The sequence below is a fragment of the Eurosta solidaginis genome, chromosome 5, assembly GCF_040869045.1.
Source record: "Eurosta solidaginis isolate ZX-2024a chromosome 5, ASM4086904v1, whole genome shotgun sequence".
Classification (NCBI taxonomy): Eukaryota; Metazoa; Arthropoda; class Insecta; order Diptera; family Tephritidae; genus Eurosta; species Eurosta solidaginis.
In genome coordinates this window covers 158,326,749-158,347,567 of record NC_090323.1, presented here as the reverse complement: position 1 = coordinate 158,347,567, position 20,819 = coordinate 158,326,749, and the positions used below count along the sequence as shown (strand labels likewise).

The 20,819-nt window shown below is 39.7% G+C and overlaps 1 protein-coding gene across 3 annotated transcripts in view; it reads left to right on the top strand.

Moving 5' to 3' along the window:
• trio (trio Rho guanine nucleotide exchange factor) overlaps nucleotides 1-20,819 on the top strand; it is a 274,438-nt gene that overhangs the window by 47,649 nt on the left and 205,970 nt on the right. For all 3 annotated transcript variants that reach the window (XM_067792358.1, XM_067792357.1, XM_067792356.1), the window contains 6 exons: nucleotides 677-1,471; nucleotides 3,508-4,313; nucleotides 4,389-4,507; nucleotides 5,611-6,462; nucleotides 6,534-6,655; nucleotides 6,784-6,987. In XM_067792358.1, the coding sequence (XP_067648459.1) occupies nucleotides 677-1,471; nucleotides 3,508-4,313; nucleotides 4,389-4,507; nucleotides 5,611-6,462; nucleotides 6,534-6,655; nucleotides 6,784-6,987 (2,898 nt within the window). The remainder of the gene's footprint in view (nucleotides 1-676; nucleotides 1,472-3,507; nucleotides 4,314-4,388; nucleotides 4,508-5,610; nucleotides 6,463-6,533; nucleotides 6,656-6,783; nucleotides 6,988-20,819) is intronic.

Genomic DNA, 20,819 nt, shown 5'->3' with positions numbered 1-20,819 from the left:
CAACAGGGGCTTAAGGAGTCATCTCCGTAAACATTTTGAGGTAATACGGCACCTGAGAACACAGCCGTATGAAGCCAAAAAACACAAGCAGGTCTTCAGTGAACTCCACAAACAGGTGTGCCCGGTGAATCCAGTACTCAAAGAACAGTACCTCAAACTTGCAGAAGAGGAACGCACACTCCCTAGGGAAACGCGAGTCACTCTTGCTCAACTTCGATCTGGATACTGTAACAGGCTAAACTCTTACCTATCCAGAATCAACCCCGACATACAAAATGTATGCCCTGCTTGCAATGTGTCGCCACATGACACCAACCATTTGTGGAACCAACGCCTCTAACACCCCTGTTACTATGGTCCACCCCTGTTAATACTTCCTTGGATTCCCGTTAGAGCATATTGATGACAATTTGTGATCGGTCACACCTATTGGATGGGGCGAAGCACTGCTACAACAACAACAACAGGGACTTTATTTCAGCTGTGCTGCAATTTCAAATTTAGTAGTGTAGGCTATCGTTTTTTCCACTCACATATAGCAAGACTGCTTAGGCGAATATTAACTGTAATAGCACCAAGTTTTGCCTCATCAGTTGAGTTATTCCATCTCCAAAACTTGTGCTAATCTTTTTATAAGCTTAATCAAGTTGATACTATGACATTTGTCTCATTACAGGTCACCGCTTGGATTGATCAATTACGCACCGATGTTTCCACCGATCAAACTATGCTCTCTCAAGAGAATCTCGAAGGTATTGAACGACATTTACAACAATTTCGCGAACAACAGGAAAGCACATTGAAAGGTTGCATGCAAACTATAGCGCAGGGGGAAGCTTTGTTGCAAGAAATGCGTTCACTTGAATACGATGAAAATAGTGTTTCAATATCAGGACTTGAAACTACTTTAGAAAAGTTAACAAAACAAAAGGTCGAGCTTGAAGAACTTTGGTCAGCTCGTCAATATCGCGCAGATCTAATTATGCGTTTGCGTTATTTTGAACGTGACGCCATGGAATTATCATCGCAATTAGAAATTTGGTCAGAAGAATTGCAACATGCCGATCTGTCACGCGACTATCAAAAAGCGGAACAGTTAATACGTATGCACAACGATTCTGTTACAGATATACAAAATACCACCTACGAGGTACTGCAACAGGGACAAGATTTATTACAAATGTTCGAAACAGCCGGCATTATTTCAATGGCCGATGCTACGCATACAGCGCAAGCGCGCATACAATATCTTTTGGACTTTCTGGGTGAACGCGAAATTGATTTGGAGGAATTATCTGAAGCGAAACGCGCGAAATTGGAGCAAGCTGTACAACTGTGCCAATTTCAAAATGATGCCAACCAAGTTATATCGTGGATTCGCAATGGTGAAGCAATGTTGGTTGCTAGTTTTGTAACGCCAAATAGTTTGCAGGAGGCAGAGCAGTTGCGGAAAGAGCATGAACAATTTCAGGTGATTATGAATGAATTAGAGATGAATTAAATGAATGAGATGAGGTGAAATATTTGAATTGGACAACCTGAAAAAGTTGCAAATATTTGTGTACTTACTTTGGAAGAACCCCAAAATTAGGGTCCCTGGGTGTTTATTATTTGCTCCTTACAAGCCAGTTGTTCATTTCTTTGGGGAACATTTTGAACTTTTAGAAAGGAAAGAAGTAGTAAATTTACAGATCATGAAAGAGATGATGATGATATAATATGTAGTTTCGGGACTATTTCGAGATCACTTCAGGTTTGTTTTCGTTATCAACAATTCGCGCATAGGACACAATAGTTCCAGGAGTGTTTTTCGCGCGGTATTTGACGACCTTTTCGGGATATTGTGGGAGTACTTCGGAAACATACCCGGACTTTTTACGAATAATTTCGTAACTGTCCTCGGAACCTTCGGAATCCCTTTGAAACTGTTTTCAGAAGAATTTTGGAACTGTTTCTGGACTATTTCGTGACCATTTTTCGATTTTTTCGATATTATTTCGAGATTTTTTGGGAATCTTTTTGAGGCAGCTTTAGCTAGGTTTGTACATTTATAGTTTTAGTTGCCGCCCATTTTATTTAGGGCTTGCTCCGGTATTACTTCGAGATTTTTTTTTGGTATTTGAACCTTTTCGGTACTTATTTGAAATGTTTTTGAACTGTTTTTTTTTTCAAGATATGTTAGAGATATTATGAGTTTGAACTCAACTCGACTGTTTTTGTTATTGTTTTAGCGATAAAAACACTCCCCGAAGTTTTGGGGCGATCCCCTGCCTGCTATAGATCCGGTACGTTCCGGTCACAAGCACCATTAGGGTGTTAGCCCAACCATCTGGGGAACGATTTAAATTGCCCACGTTGAACTTTCTGCGCCATCCGGGCCCCCACCTCCCAGTTCCATGAGAAACTTGGGGTAGCCAGAGGCTCGGCTGCTTAGAAACAGTCTACGCCACGGGTAGGTGAGGTTGACAATGGAGTTGGAGAAGCTATAAATTACGCTGGCATCCCCGTGAAAGGGTTGCTTTGCACAACCCCTTGAATCCTTTAGTTATTTTAGTCGCCTCTTATGACAGGTATTTATACCTGTACATTCTAAGCCTCCTAACCAGCTGGGGTTCCCATTAATGGACTCTTTTGGTACTGTGTTCGAGCAAATTTCGAGATCACTATGCGATGGTTTTCGGGATAATTTCTAGATTTTTTCGGAACAGAATTTAGGTTCCGCGTAGTATACAAAAAAAATCCCAACAAACCTAAACCATTGTATATTTTCCGCACCTGGTTTGTCACGATCTGCCGCTTTCTTTTCTTTGTAGCTTTACTCTTTCTCTTACTCCTACTGTTCATCTTCTTTTTTTCCTCTTCCGCTCCTATATCCTAACTCTGCCTTGATCTCTGCTCCCTTTCAATTCTTCCTTTCTCTACCCCCTATCTTTCGGCTTTCCTTCAGTATTCCCTCTCTCTTTCTTGCTTCTCACTATCCCTTTCACCTATCTCTATCCGCGCCACACCCTGTTTCTATTCTTTTTATCTGCATTTTCCTCTTTTCTTCTTCCTTTTCTTTTCTCTGCCTTCTTCTTTACCTTTACCTTTCCTTTTCCTTCCCTTTTTTTCACATCGCCTTCACGTTCTACCCCTACCTCAACTTTCCTATCTATTCTTCATTTCCCCCTTCTCTACCCATTTTATTTATATTCGCTTCTCTTTTTCCACATCAATTTTACCTTCTCTGTCTTATCTCTACTTCTACGCCTAATTTTGCATGCTTTAAAAGATTCCACTTTCCCCTCTCTCTTCCCTCTCCTCTTTCTACTTCCTCCTTGTTTACCATGATATTTTTAGTTGTGAGTTAGAGATGGCGTAATTGTTGATATTTGGATTTTATTACTTCCACCGAAATGGAAAATGTGTGTCAATTTACTAAATTCGTTCACACACTTTTAATTAGGCACTACAATTTCTATTGTTTTATATATTAATTCCATCTCTTTTCCCTTTCCCTTCGAAAAGGTTGCCATTGAGAAGACACACACTTCCGCTGTGCAAGTGAAATATCGCGCTGATGCGCTCATCAATGCCAATCACTATGATCCACAATCGATACGTGAAATATCCGATGATGTAACCAAAAAATGGCAACAGCTGGTCACGTACGCTGAAGAGCGCCACAAACTCGTAACAGCTTCAATGAATTTTTACAAAACCGCCGAACAGGTATGCTCTGTGCTCGATAGCTTGGAGCGTGAGTATCGTCGCGAAGACGATTGGTGTGGCGGTGGTGGCTCAAGTGATAAAGCACAAACTATTGTGCAATTAATTTCAAAGCATCAGGAACAAAAGGAGGCATTCCTTAAAGCGTGCACACTTGCACGTCGTACCGCCGAAACATTCCTTAAATATGCCAATCGCTCACAACAATATTACAAATATCAAACACAAGGCAACTGTGAGACGCATGTGCGCACCATACTCGATAAGTTGTTGACGCAGGAAAATCAGGTGCTTGAATTTTGGACGCAACGTAAAAAATCGCTAGATCAATGTCAACAATTTGTGCTATTTGAGCGTAGCGCAAAACAAGCAATCGAATGGATACATAACACAGGTGAAGCTTACCTCTCGTCACGCACAAATTTGGTAGGTAAGACACGCGAAGAGACCGAAGGTCTGCTCAAAGAGCACAACGAATTTCGTGGTACTGCAAAAGAGACACGTGAACGTGTTAAGTTGCTAATACAATTGGCTGATAGTTTGGTGGAGAAAGGGCATGCGCATGCGAGCGCTATAAAACAATGGGTGGCGTCAGTGGATCAAAGGTTTGTTGTATGAATGCAGTTATTGTGCTCAAGATCTATGTATTCTGACGTATATTTGTGTGTATTTTTAACTAGATACAAGGACTTCAGCAACCGCATGGATACCTACAGGGAGCAATTAGAAAAGTCTCTTGGCATGTCAATGGTAGTTCCGGCTGATTCTGACGCAAATTCATCGATAAGTTCTGCTTCTGGTTAGTATATTATATTAATATGATTTTGTTCTCCCTATACGACAAAATGACCTTGCTTCTGGGTATTGACCCAAAAAAGTTATTGAGTTTCCAAGTTTGAAATTGGACCCTTCCTAATATTAAAAAATTAGCGGGTTTTGCCTCTTTAATTTATTTTAATAGTATAAATCCGCTGAATTGTTTTTGTGTAGCTGTGAAATTTATACCATTTAATTTTTTCGAACATCTGCCTTTGCTCCTTTATAATAGAGAAAAATTTTGTTTACAATTCAAATAAGAAAATAAGATAGATACGCCACATTTTTAGTTTTTTAAATCTTTTTGAGCGCAATAAATAAAAAAAATATATTAGGATAGGTCCAGTTTAGAACTTCGAAAGAGTTTTCGAAGTTCAAAGTTGGACCCTTAACTGTACTGTAAGTTGATCTGTATAAATTTTTTCTCCATGTGCATATATGTATAACAGGTGTTATAAGGGGCAAAATTCCATATCTGCGAAAAGCAAAAGTGATGGAAGCACGAAGCCGCACATCACAAAGTACCGGATTTGACAAAGCGACAAATGTTATACACTGCGTTTTGCTGCGCTGAATCCAATTCTGTTATCAGAATTGCCTGAATGGGTCGTTCGGCCCTAACCTCTAAAACCCCTCAATCGACAGTGATTTTTCCTGTTCTTGAGGTTAGGGTCGAACTATGACCCGTTAGGCCCATCCTTATGGCAGATTTGGATTCAGCGCGTCAAAATGCAATGAAACACTTGTGTCGCCTTTTAAATTCTAGAAGACCTGCCTTTAACAATTTTTAATAGGAGAACACAATTCCTACAATTCAAATGAGAAAAGAAGACGGACCACGCCTACATTATTAATATTTAAATTTATTAATACAATAAATATATTGGGAAGGGCATCATTTCGAACCTCGAAAAACAATATCTTGGAAAATTTACGAATTACTTATTTGCTTACGGAACGGGCTATCTATCGTTCAACCTAACCTAACATTCTATAATTTGGATTTTTCTCTCTTACTACTTGTCATTTTCCTAACGTAATAACATTAATCGCTCTCATTCAAACCAATCAATTCCTTCATTACAGGTTCCACAACTGATCGACATTCTGATCCCTCACTAGAAGCAAAACTAACTACATCAACTACAGCAGCATCTAAAGAAATAAACGAAGAAAAACGAAAATCGGCACGCAGAAAAGAATTCATTATGGCCGAACTAATGCAAACTGAACGTACCTATGTAAAAGATTTGGAAACATGCATTAAATGCTTCCTTGAAGAATTTCGCACAGGACAAGGTGTACCACCGCCATTGGTGGGCAAGGAAGACACACTCTTTGGCAACATACGTGAAATTTATAATTTCCATCAGAAAATATTCTTACGTGAATTAGAAAAATATGAAACTATGCCTGAAGATGTTGGACATTGTTTTGTCACATGGGCATCAAAATTCGATATGTATGTTTATTATTGTAAAAACAAACCGATCTCAAATAATTTGATGGTACAGCATTCGGGTACATATTTTGATGAATTACAACATCGTCACAAAGTTGAACATCCTTTGCCCGCTTTTCTCATAAAACCAGTGCAACGCATTACAAAATACCAATTATTACTCAAAGATTTACTTTCATGCTGTGAGGAGAGTCATGGCGAAATTAAAGAAGGTCTAGAAGTAATGTTAAATGTGCCGAAGAAAGCGAATGATGCAATGCATTTATCTTTGTTGGAAAACTGTGATGTACCCATTGATAATTTGGGTGAGGTTGTATTGCAGGATGCATTCCAAGCATGGGATACAAAGCAATTGATACGTAAGGGACGTGAGAGACGCGTTTTCTTGTTTGAATTGTATTTGTTGTTTGCTAAAGAGGTGAAGGATTCAAATGGTTCTGTTAAATATCAATTTAAGAGCAAACTCATGACAACTGGTGAGTGTAAATTTGAAATGCAGAAATCATAAAACATGTATTTCATTTATAATCTTGTTGTTCTTTAATAGATATGGGCATCACTGAACACATTGAAGGTGATGAAACTAAATTTGCTGTGTGGACGGGACGTTCGCCTATGCTCTCTGATTGCCGCATTGTATTGAAGGCAAATAGTTTGGAAACCAAACAGGTAGGTTGCCGGAAATTTCCAATTCAACTTTTTTTTTTGCATAGTTCAAAGTATAGCGATTTGAACTGTAACATTTAGTCTTTAAACCACTTAAATAACCAAACAATTTTTATTTTTTTATTGTATAGATTTGGGTAAAGAAAATGCGTGAAGTTATGCAGGAAACATGCTTTTCGGGGACGTCACTTACATTACCAAAGTCGCCGGCAAAGAACTCTGGCTCATCGCAACGTTCGTCGCGTGATTTGGATGAACCACTAACAGAAAATGATCATGATCGTTGCTCATTGGCTAGTTTCGGATCGGGTAATACCACAGATAGTGACAATAAGGTAGGTGATTTTGTTTTCCCTTTTATTGAGGCGACATGAACTATGAGACGGCTTGGTGTAACGTGTAAATAACGTAAACCAGCAAGCAGCTGGGAGGGTGCGTGTCCAGTGCATTGTAAGCGTCAATAAGAGATTAAAATACAAGATTAACACGTATTGCAGTGACCGAGAAATGAAATATCGAAGGATTTATTAAGAGTGCATGGCAGCCAATCGTAATTTGGCCTAAAGAAGGAAGTTAATAAACCTTGCATACTTTTAGTGAAATTACTTTATATATTCGTCGGTTTTGACGCTCTTTTTTGCCAAAATATTGCTCGGAATCATTCTCTAGAAAATTTTAACATTGAGCGACCTGTAAAGTTATTTTTAGTTAGACTCTTATATATGCATATGTTCGTAAACATCTCTCTTCATCGTCCCGGCTTAATTACTTCTTCTTGACTATCAGGCAAGTTAAAGATACCGACAAGGTATTGTTTTAATATCGGCTTATTATCGATACCGAAGTCCTGTTGTCGAGTTACGGTTTGCTGCCGGCTTGTTATCGCGGTAGTCAACAGCTTACTAGTTTCTAATCGGATTGTTATTGATGGATTACAGATGTATCATCGATTTTATATTGAAAATTATCGGTATTTGTTCTTGACAAACCAATGAGAAGACACTCCAATAACAAACTGATAACATTTCAATAGCAAATCAAATGTTTTCTTGAAAACACATCCATTTTTTTCGATCATAAATCGAAAACTTTTCGCTAACTCATCGATAAAAATTTTATCACTTTTCGATAATAAGTCGATACGTTTTTCATAACAAATCGGTAATTTTTTAATAACGAACCGATTACTCCAAAGGCAAGTCGATAACTTTTCGACAACAAAACGAAATTAGTTGAAAACTCTTCGGTAAACATTCGATAACTTTTCGATAGTAACTCAATAACTTTTTTATAGCAAATCGATAATTCACAGATAACAAATTGGTGACACTGATAACAAATCAAAAACTTTTCGATAGCAATCAATATTTTTGATAGCACACCAACTTTTCGATAAGAAATTAACTTTTTAAACAAATCAATAACTCGGCGGTAACGCATCTACAACAAACCCATAATTTATCGATAACAAACCGATAACTTTATAACAAACCGTTATTAAACCCTTTTTCCTAAATAAACTTTACTTCATACATTGTTCTACATGACTACATTTTTTATTTTCCCATGTAGCATACTAACTCCAAAGACTACGCCTAGGGCGCTTCCCAAGGCAGTCGGTTCTATGTACCGGAGCGACTCGGGATTTTTCCCGACCAAGGACTGTCATTTCAGTGTGACCCCATCTAATTTGTTTCGTCCCTCCCACAAATTGTCATCCTCCCAGCAGCTCCTTGCAGCAGGACTGCTCCATATTCTCTTACTCCGGGAAGGCATCGAATCCAATCCGGGTCCGTCTCCTGACCCCGGTCCTGAGAACTGGTTTTGCTGCATCTGCCGGAAAAGAATCTTTTTAGGACGGTCATACTCTGTTCAGTGTGTCTCGTGCAAGGGATGGTTGCATCGGACAGGTTGTTCTGGGCTTGATCCCAAAACCCGACGTCCACGTAACTTTTATAAATCTTTTGTGGCTCCTTGCTGTTCACGCCCAAGGGCGTCCCGTACTCTACGTCTAAGCGACGGGTTTCATCGCGCCATGTTGCCAGGTCGCAAACCGAAATCATCCGGGTACCCCAATGCTTGCCCAAGGACGCCCAGTCCTAGGGCTACAACAGCAATTGCGTCCTGGCCTTCCCCAACCCAGGTGTAGTCACCCGTCACTTACCCCCAGAGTGGCGACGTCCCCCCTTATGCACTTCAGAATTCTGCAGTTAAACTGTAATGGACTAACTGGGAAGATTACGGAGATAGTCGATTTCATGAAGCGGCACAACATCCGCATTGCTGCGATTCAAGAGACTAAACTCACAGCAAGATCTGCATTGCAGACCTGCTCTAGGTATAACGTCCACAGGAAAGACCGCGAGAGCGGAAATGGAGGCGTTTATCATACACCACTCTGTGCAATATTGTATATTTGATCCTGGCATCGACCGCAGGGACAATGTCTTAGAACGTCAAGGCCTATCTGTCCGGTCAGGCGATGCAAACCTAGAAATCAGCAACATCTACATCCCTCCTGCCACCTGTTGCCCCAGTGGATACCGCCCTAATATCAGGGCCTTACTCACTGGCAACAATCGCATTATCTTAGGCGATTTCAATGCCCATCATGATCTATGGCATTCAAACTTGCGGGCGGACAGTAGGGGTGAGATGTTGGCGGATCAAATAGAAGAAACGACGTTCTGCACAATAAACGGAGACGCCCCCACACGTATGGTAGGAAGCTGTCACAGCTCGCCAGATATCTCAATCGTGAGCGCAGAACTCGTAAACTGCGTCAACTGGCAGCCGATGGTAACATTGGCATCCGACCACCTGCCCATACTTATTTCGCTTGAGCGTAACGCCGACTTCATCGTCACTGAAAAACGCACTTTCATAAACTTCAAAAAAGGAAAGTGGGAAGAATATAAATCCTTTACAGACAGCCGCCTAGCTGCCCTCCCTATCCGGACTGATGCCCGCCAAGGGGAGCGTGCCTTCCGTAAGGTCATTAAATCCGCCTCGGCACATTTCATTCCCGCCGGGAGAATTCCCGAAATCCGGCCCACTTCCCGGCGGAGGATGCAAACTTAGCGAGAGAACGTGACCTTATAAGACAGCTTGACCCAGGCGACCCCCAAATAAGGGATATAAACCAACGCATCAGATTGCTTGTAGATGAACACAAGCGGGCGAAATGGTAGGAGCACCTAAGAGGTTGTAACCTCTCTACCGGTGTGGGTAAACTTTGGTCCACCGTAAAGTCCCTATCGAATCCGACTAAGCACAAAGACAAAGTTTCCATCGCCTTTGGCGACAAAGTGCTGTCGGACGCGAAAAAATGCGCGAGCGCTTTCTGCCGACAATATATAATGCATCCTACGGTCGACAAAGATAGACGGAGAGCCAATAGACGCGCACATAAACACAAATTCAGCGCGTCACCAATCACCATCACCGCTAAAGAGGTTGAGGACGCCATTGGTCGTGCTAAACTATCCAAAGCAGTGGGCCCAGACGGCATAGCCATGCCGATGCTTAAAAACCTAGGGAAAGAGGGGTTCAAATATTTAGCGCATGTCTTCACTCTGTCTCTTTCCACCTTTGTCATACCTGAGAAATGGAAAATGGCCAAGGTGGTCCCGCTACTAAAGCCTGGGAAACCAGCTAACATATGTGAGTCGTATCGTCCGATATCTCCCCTATCGCCAGTGGCAAAGACGCTTGAACCCATTTTGCTCCCTTATTTCCAAGCAAATTTGCAGCTAGCCCCTCATCAGCATGGCTTCAGAAAACTCCATAGCACTACCACCGCGACCTTATTTACAACATGGACGCCCCAAATATCGACCATTTTGAACATCCACGTCGATGGCACTACGCTACCGACTGTCCGACACCCCAAAATCTTGGGTGTGACGTTTGATCAGGATCTACATTTTGGTGAGCACACAGCCGCAATTGTTCCGAGAATTCAGAGCCGTAACAAAATCCTCAAATCCCTCGCTGGCAGTACTTGGGGAAAAGATAAAGAAACGCTCATGACTACATACAAAGCAATTAGCCAGCCGATTACGTGCTACGCGTCACCCATATGGTCGCCAAGCCTAAAAATCACCCACTTGAAGAAACTACAGGCCTGCCAAAATACTGCTCTCAGAATCGCCACGGGCTGTCTTCTTATGTCCCCAGAACACCATCTGCATAATGAGGCGAGAATACTCCCCATCAGGGAGAGAAATGATATGCTGACCAAACAGTTCCTGTTGAATACCCAGAAACCTGGGCATCCCAACAGACATCTGATTGATGACTCAGCACCGCCTAGGGGCTTAAGGAGTCATCTCCGTAAGCATTTTCAGGAAATACGGCACCTGAGAACCCAGCCGGTCCTTGGTGAACTCCATAAACAGGCGTGGGACCTTTATGCCGGGAATTGCCCGGTGAATCCAGTACTTAACGAAAATTATCCAAAACGTTAGAGGATATTGATGACAATTTGTGATCGGCCGCGGCTATTAGGTGGGGCGAGCATTGCTACAACAACAACAACAACTACGCTTAGGTTACACTACGTAGGAGACTATCAGCTTTAGAGTTGTTTGGCATAACAGCGTAAAAACGGGACACCGTGAAAACATTTCAGCGCATTAAAGCGTTTATCTTCTTCGTCTAGACATAAAAATGCGATTGTCATTATGTTGTTACCTAATGGCGACTAAACAACACAACGGAATAATGCGCATGCTTATGTAGTTTCCCCCACGGAAGTCGCTCGTCAACCTTTAATCTCGCTAGGTGGCTAGGGTCTTGAGATATAGACCAAAACGTGGACCCGGGTAACCCTAGGATGTGTTTGTTCAATATGGGTATAAACTGAAAGCTGCTGATGAGTACTTTAATACGGGGTATTCTTCCTACCCCTGGGTGACCAGGGTCTGGAGATATAGGCCAAAGTGTGAACCCGGATACTCCTAGAATGTGTTTATACAATATGAATATCAAATGAAAGCTGTGAGAGCTTAAAAGTAAAGTAATTTTTATTGTGATTTTCGGTTTAGTTGCATAAATCTGGCAAAACGGGTAAATATGCATGCGAAGCCGAAATACGGACATGAATTGATAATACCGAAATGAAATTTTCGAGCTCAAACACATAAACTCCATGTTGCTGTTATCGGCAATTATCTTTTGGTGTCGCTTTAAGTGTAGCTCTTTGCCTAGTTAAGTATTTACGATGTTTTTTCCGGGAAGTGAACCAGATTGTGAACCTATCCATCCGAACAAATTCTATTCATGGTTCGATTTGCCTGAAATTTGGTATATGGGTAGCCCTTTGCCTAGGTTAGTATCTACGATGCTTTTTTCCGATAACTGGGCCAGGAACCGACTGGGACTGGGACTGGGACTAGGTCTGGGACTGAGACTAGGAGTGTGAGACGGAAAAAAACATCTTAAAATGTATGCAGATAGACCAAATTTCGGACAGAACAACGGCCGCCGGGTCTGCTAGTATGTAAATAACTAGCCGTGTCCGTGCGCTTCTTGCGCAACCAATCTAAAAGTCTCTTATCAAATATCAGCACATATCAGCTGTTATATCAATCAAATATAACTTACAGCTTGCGCTGCCATCTGGCGTATGAGAGCAACTGCCGGTAATGCAGAGCAAATATTCACAATAGTGCCATAGTACAAATAGATTTCTTTGTGTGCTCACACTCGTTTATTTTTAGCAAATTACTTTAATAAAATATAGCTAAACAAAAGCACTACGACAAAAATTGCCCAAAGCTCGCTAATAGCCCGAATCTCCATCTTTACAACCAAAACTTTATTTATAGATTTGGATTCCAAATAATAGCGAAAAGGGATCCGCACATAAATACAGCAATTAGAAATAATATATATGATTATTAGCGTAAAAACGCCAGTGCAAAGACGTATCTACGTGGAAAAATAATTAAGCATTCTTGATAAGATGTTTAATAGCGTTAAAGCCTATTAACGTAGGTCCGTTGTTGTTGTTATTGTCGTATTAACGACAATGACACTCCCCTAAGGTTTTCGGGAGTGTTATCGATGTCGATAGTCCTTTGGCGGATATAGATCCGGTACGTTCCGGTAAGAAAGCACCATTAAGGTACTAGCGCGACCATCTCGGACCGATTTATATGACCACATTAAACCTTCAAAGCCATCCCGCCACACCCCCTAGTTCTACGAGGAACTTGGGGTCGCCAGAGCCTCGCCTGCTAAATATGTGTATGATACATTCATATTTGTAACAGGATTCCCCTCGCTTAGGTGCGTAGGGTTGCGAAAGCTTTGAAGCTATAAAGCTTTGTATTGCGCTTATCAACCCCTTGAATCCCACTTAGGTCCGTTAGAGCGTATAAGCGCTAAGGAGTATTATCGCAAAAGCGTATTAGAAGAATAGTTTACTTATGTACAAGCGTATTGGTATACACGATGTAGCATTAGTGTTTAGTAGCGTATTACCGTAAAAGAGTAAAACATCATAGTTATGTGCGTTATCATAGTCGTAAGGCTAATAACGTACAACCAAGTGAATATGTGATAATAGATGGCGCGGTAAGCTTATGCCTGGTTTTCACTAGATCAAATTTAAGTACAATCTGATCGATATCAATGAAAATAGCCAAATTTCATTTGGCAACATGTTTGTAATTTGTTTTCGTTTACCAGCAGCTGTCCCATTAATAAATAATGCCAAAACGTGTGAAACAACGGGAAATAACTAAAACGGGCTGTGAAATAAATGAACATAAAAATTTAGCGTGGGTTTTGACCATTGCTTTATCGGCTTTGAGTGACAAATGGAAACACTTTTGACCCCAACTGACCTGCGGGTCAGCTTAAGGCAGTTTTTGATGGCAGTCATTTTTACTTAATGAATCCAAGCATTAGCCGCAGCTTCAGAAAATCACAGCAAATAGCAATTCATAAAATAAATGGATTTCTAAGCGGAGCATTTGTCCAAACAGTGATTTGTTTAAATTAAACACTTTCTGTAGCCACATCTGCTAGCTCAAAGTACAGATTCTTTGTTGGTGTTTCATAAGCTCTTTGATTTTACTAATTTGTTTATTTCTTGTGAGAAATGTTTAAAAGTGTGATAGCATTTGTATATTCGTTGCACATGCAATATGGGTGGTTCCATCGCAAATAGAGCAATGGCTGTAATCATGATTGTGGAAATGAACCTTCGGGTCGTCTCACTTTGCCTATATTGACTGCTCGGCTGTCGTCCTAGAAACTATTTAAAATTGCCATATTTCAGAGTTTGTCTGAAGAATGGCGTATCGTAAAATATGTTGCACAAACGCCCTACCTGAACATCAATTCAATAGGGGCGTAAACAATGCCACCTAATGTGAAGATTTTGGTGTAGTCTTTGGCCGTATGTAAATCAGGTAAGCTCCAAAATAAGCGTCTTACCTCCCACTATCTTGGGAGCGACTTGATATGACCACGTTAACTCTTATAGACCTACTATTGCCGAGCCTTATGAGTTATACAGAAATGTTCATCGATGTTAGAAACATTTTTCGCTTTTAACTGATGATTTTCCTGGGTAAACTCTTTCATTCGTTTTTCGTAATCTCTATTGTATACCAGAAAATTGCTGCAATACAAATCGCACAAGCAGGTAATAAAAGCCCATTTTCATGCCGGAGATTTCAGGCAAGGAAGGTAGAGACGGTAAGAGTGGATGTACTTTTGCCATATTGAGCTACTCCTGGTATAGAGAAGATGGTGCCATCATGACGCTAGTCAGCCCTCACCTGTGTTACCGGTTTTAACCTGTTTACCTCCTTCTCTGCGCTTTCTCCGACCGATAGGCTATCGTTGTGCCTTTAGGTCGCGCTACAAGGCCTACATATCCATCTAGTTTAGGCTGGTACAACCCCGTCTTCCAATGTGCATCCACTCCGAATTCGCAATTTACAAAAATTCAACTCAATTACGAGCATTCGTAAGTTTTACATGGAATTGCGCATACAATCTGTAAATAACCAAAAGTTTTTGCACTAAATGTATATTTTTGTTTTTTTTATAGACCTCTAAAACTAACGGCGCGGAAACAAACTCACACCTTAGCTTACGTACCAACTAAATTTCCGCATAAGTTGTGGCTCTATTGCCTCTACCCGTGGCTACTTAAGCATTTTTAAACGAAAATTAACTTTCTAAACAAACTACAAATGCATGCTCAAAATATTAACTCAAAGGCTGAGCAAAACCTCCAAAGAGAACCTACTCATTATGATGTAAGATATGTATGTACCTGAGTACCTGCCTTTTTGACTAAATATAAACATAAATAAATAAATCAGTAAAAAAAGTTTCTTAGTGCGGGTTGAAGGCCAACAAACATATGGTGCAGCTTTCTTTGTGTCACTCTGAAGCGGCTTTGTACATTGCCTTTGCCATTGCCATCAACACACCAACACACACGAGCGGGTATTCCCAACGATATGTCAAATGTTAGTATTTGGTCTACCTCACTTTGGAATATGGTGTAAATTTATTTGCATATGTATGTAAATGTGGTGCCTTTCGCGTATGTTGTATACTTACTTTGTTGTTTTATTTTTGTTTAGGTGCATACGTATGTATGTACATATGTATGTACTTTGACGAATTCTAATAGGACTTTCCAACCACTTTCTTTTTCCTCAACGCGTTTCAGAGCGCGATTTCGGAGAGATGTTGTAAGATATGAGAGCACATACTTTCTCTCTATCACCCCCTTGAAGGCCTCCAGTAATGGCATATTTATGCGTTTTCACGGAATAATATATAATGCGCGTTAATAAGTTCGTATTAATGTAAATTAACGTCTTTTTTATGTTGGCCCATTCAATAAAATGCTGGAGTTTCGGCACATCATAATTAAAGCATTGAAAAAATTGGATTTAATAGCTATTGACGAATTTTGCTATAAAAGGCAAGATGTGAATGTATGTGTGTATAATATAACACTCTTCATGTGAGAAAATCTTCTAGGACGTGTTTTCATGCTAGCAGATGATCAGTCTTCGGAAGAACTTTTCTGTCCAAACTTCCCTTCCCAAACCATTGACCTAATTAAAAACTTTTTTTTGAACCCGGTTATTTTTTCGAGAGCGGCTAATTTTTTGGCTGTTTTAAAACTGTTTACTTTTTTCTAAAGAGTTTCATTTTTAAAACCGGTTACTTTTTTCAAGCCTTTATCTTTTTTAAACCGGTTATTGTTTACAAGCGGGTAACTTGTTTTCAAACTGGTTATTTTTTCAAACCGGTAACTTTTTTCAACCCGGTTTTTTCCTTGAACCAGCTACTTTTCTGTAACCTGTTACTTATTTCTAACCTGGATATTTCTCTGAAACTGTTTAATTTTTTCAAACTAATTATCTTATTTTGTACCGGCTCCTTTTTTGAAAGCGGTTAATTTTTTGAGATACTTTTTTGAAACCGGCTACTGAAAACTGTAAATTTTTTTCAAACCGGTTCCTTTTTTGAAACCGGTCGCTCTTTAAAACCGTTTAGTATCGTGAAAACGGTTATTTTTTTCAAGCCGGTTACTTTTTTTAGACCGGTTACTTTTTTAAGCTGGAAAAGTCTTTTAAACTGGCAACGCTAATTAAAATTTTTTTTATCCGATAATTTTTCCGGTATTGGTTACCTTTTTTAAACCAAAAATTTTTCCAGAATTGTTTACCTTTTTTAAACCGATCATTTTGCCTTTTTTTAATCCAATAATTTTTCCAGAATTGTTTACCTTTTTTAAACCGATCATTTTTATGGTAATGGTTACCTTTCTCAAATCGATAACTTTTCACTTGCTCTTATGTTATTAATTGATTTTTCGAGCCTGGTTGCTTTGTTCGGAGCCGATGGCTTTCTAAGAACTGTATGATATTTTATCGGTGGAACTACTTTTCTAAGTCGCTAACTGAATAATGTTACTTTTTAATATTTTAAACTCAGAGTTAGCTTCACATGAGGGGTTAACTTCATACAATTGCAACAAAATTTTAAAATTTATTTTAAGTTAAAAAGATAAATTGCCGCTCTTGAAGTGGCCCTTAACCGGTAACTACTTTGATACTGTTACCTTTCGAAACCTATCATTTTATCGGCATTGTTAATCTTCGCAACATAAGCTTTCCCGTACTTTCACTTTTCGAAATCGATAACTCTCGGTAGTGTAAATTTTGTAAACCTATAACCTTTTCAGTATTGTTATTTTTCGAAACAGATATTGTTTCGCTACTTTTCGAAACCGATAACTTTGGCAGTATCGTCACTTTTTCGCAATCAATAACGTTTTCGGTATTGTTATATTACTTTTTGAAATCTTTAACCTTTTAGGTAATGTTACTTTTCGAAACCGATAATATTGGCGGTGTATATTTTTCAAATAGTATCTAAATTATTCAGAAATTGTCAGCGATTGAATTTTGATTGCCAGCTGCCTCAATAAAACTGCTTTAGAAAATACCCGAACAACATAAAAAAATATATTCCCGGTAATCCCATCTCAATTCATCCGGCATACATACATATGTACGTACATATACATATGCATATGTAAATATGCAATAATTTTTTATACCTCGATAGGTGCAGTGTTACAGCTGCTTTTGTAATACGATATCATGGTAGTCGCGGGCTTATAACCGATTCGTATATGTTTTATGAGTTTAACTTTTAGGTATCGACCTATTTGATAATATCTATTACCTCATTATTTGTTTTACACTATCTATTATCTGTAATGCTTTACTCATAATTATCCTATCGATGTATGTATTTATGTACATATGCACGCCTCCCTTTAGGGACAATGTCTATGTAGGTTGCACAGTGTGTGTTCTTAAGTTGCCTACAAACTAAAAAGATTAAACAGCTTATATATTTTCACAAACGTCAATAACGTTATGTCCCATATGCATGGCTTACCCGAAATATAACTTTTTCAGTACTTTTACTTTTCGAAACCCATTAATTTTTGGTAACTGTATACTGGCTAGCTCCGAAAGCTATACCAAAGTGCCTGCGAAAACTACACCGAATCGGACCTTAATAACCTTTAAAACTAAACCGAAATGGTCTCGAAATAATGTCGAGGCTTAACCGAAAGTTAACCCGAAATAATCCCGAAAAGCGGTCACAACGCCAAATTTCAAAAGGTAACGATGTCAACAATATTAACATTATGACCATCCTGCTTTTGGAATATATCCGTAGTAGGTATGCCTGTCGTAAGAGGCGACTAAAATACCAGATTCAAGGGGCTGTGTAGCGCAACCCTTTTAGGTTGCCAGCGCAATATATAGCTTCTCCAAACCAAATTGTCAACCTCACCTATCCGCGGCGAATCCTGTTTCACTAACAGACGAGGCTCTGGCGACCCCAAGCTCTCATGGAACTTGGCGGTGGGGAGGGAGTGATGGCCTGAAGGTTTAATGTGGCCATATAAATCGTTCCCGAGATGGTCGGCCTAGCACCTTAATGGTGCTGTGTTACCGCAGCGTACCGGATCTGTGTCCGGCAAAGGACCATCACATCGATAACACTCCCCAAAGCCTTCGGGGAGAAACCTTATCGCTACAACAACAACAACATCATGAGTTAAATTCTTTTTTTATCAAGTGGCCATAAGATCAATTGTTTTGTTTCGCATTCCGCGTATAAAAATGTTCACAACTGTAATCGAATAAAAAGATACATATGTTTTTGAATTTTTCCAGATACGTTACTCTTTTTCCAATATTTTGGTGCGAAAAATCGAATAGAAATCTTAACCAATTGGTTCTCTTTGAGATAAGGAAGAACTTTTTCAACTAAAATTTAAAACAAAATGTCAAATAAAAAGTCACGTGATTTTTAATTCTAAATTTATTCCAGTCTCAAAAAAAGGATTTAATATCGGTCCAGCGTGGACTTCCGTTAAATCAAACTCAGTAAACGTGAAGAAAATCGCGCAATCTTTTATGGTCATTACCTCAATTGACCTTTTGGCCGTTGACCTTATGCCACCTCACCGTGACAGATATATTTTTGATCAGTGGTAACTGGTCAGTGAAGTATTTTATTTCGAACAAATTTGACTAAGCTTTCCCACTGTGCACTGTATCGCAGTTTTACATACAAGGTGGTTCATAAATCGACATTTATTTCGTCGAAAGTTTTAAAGCTCCTATAACCAACGAGTAAGCGCTGCGGTCACATAAAGTAATACATTTGACAACATCGAACCTCTTACGTGACTTTAGATTGATTTATCTGCTTGCTAAATAGGTGTGTAGAGTTTAATAAGGTCACGTTATAGAAAGGCAGCCGTTGATAGATTTACATTGGGAGAGCAAACTCTCCTTGTGATTCTGCACAGGGTCGTTTGGCTAACATGTTGTTGTCGTAGCGGCGGCAGCGTGCAAAAACAGCGTTGTTTAGTTGCTACGGTCTTGTCATCTATCAGGACGTACGTTCAGATGTACTACGTACTGGAGAACCCGGCAGATTATGATGACACTCGCGTCCATAGCAGCGAATGCTGGTATTCGGGGCCGCAGGAGTTGTCTAATCAAAAATGTAAAACGTCATTGGAACACAAAAACCACCGACTCATGTCACCCTATCCCGTTGGTATCGATTTCTTTTTTTGAAGTTCGGCTCATAGATACTAGCTTCAATTTTTTCGTCATCAAATGTTGATCCATCCGTAAACCAGACCTATGAACAATGAACAGCTCAAAATTCCGTGAGTATGTGAGCCACATCATCTCATAGTTGCAATACAGGATTTCCAATGAATTATCTTATTATTTTATATGCCATGTGATGTTTCCGCTCTTTAGCTCAGAGATATTTTGAATTCTTAGTGTCAAGTGTTGCCTCTTTCTCTATTAGAATAGGGAAGGAGAGATATTTAGGCACTAAGTGCATCATCAGGGGACGTTCGCATCGCACCCATTATACCAATACAAACAAAGCGATGTAATTTGCTTAATTTTGGTACTGCTGTTCTTTGCGTGGTCTTGGGTCACTAAATTACGGAAGCATGGGTAACTATTGGCTTCACAACAGTATTAAAAGTACAGTTAACAAATTTGGGAAAAAGCCCCAATATTTTGTCATAGAATCGAGTGCAGGCCAGGGAAGCACTTGTTGCTTTGCTTAAGATAGCATCTAGATGAGCGTTCCACGTGAGTGTGAGGGTTCTGTGCAGTGTAACCCCAAGGTGTTTTGCTTCCATCGAAAATCGGATGGTTCTGGCATGGATAGCTTTCTTCTGCGGGGAAAGGAACTACGACAGTTTTGTTAAGATTGATGCGCATGTCTTATTACATGCGATTGGATATTGATTTCTCGTGCTTCCCTGTGATGCAGATTATTAAGTCATCTACATACCCTTGTGTGTGTCATATCCATTTGATTTGTTGGCCGCTGTGAGCGAATTTTGTAATTCAAAGTTAAATAACTTCCCGATAAGATACAAGCTTGAAACTTGGAATATAGTTCAGAACCTGATGACAATGCAATAATAAAAAAATTTGCGTCGTGCTCCTCTTGATTTTCCCTACAAATTGGCCGGACGGGACCTACATGATTTTATGCCGACTCCGAACGGCATCTGCAAGGCAGGCGAGTTTTCACTGAGAGCTTTTCATGGCAGAAATACACCCGGAGCGCTTGCCAAACACTGCCGAGGGGCAACCCCGCTTAGAAAAATTTTCTTCTAATTGAAAAACCTTATTTCTAAAGTTTTTGATGTTGCTTTGCCCGGGGTTTGAACCCAGGGCATCCGGTGTGGTAGGCGGAGCACGCTACCATCACACCACTAAATAGAATGGGAAATAATAGGCAATTAAATAAAGGCTAAAAACTTGAAAAAAAAATAATAAAAAAAAAATAGTTAAACGGTTTTATTAAAAACAATACTTACATTAAGTAGTAATAATACTAAAAACTAGAAAATAATTAGGTAGGTCCTAGGTACTAGTCATCACACTCCTCATCAATCTAGGGCGTTGATCAAAAAATTAAATAAAAGCGTTGGAAGCGTGAAATTTCTAAAAATGTGAGGTTATGTTATTAAGGTTCAGTTGGTCCTACTTATGACTATGAATAGAAATTTGACCCGTGCAACGCTTTTTTTTTTAATTGT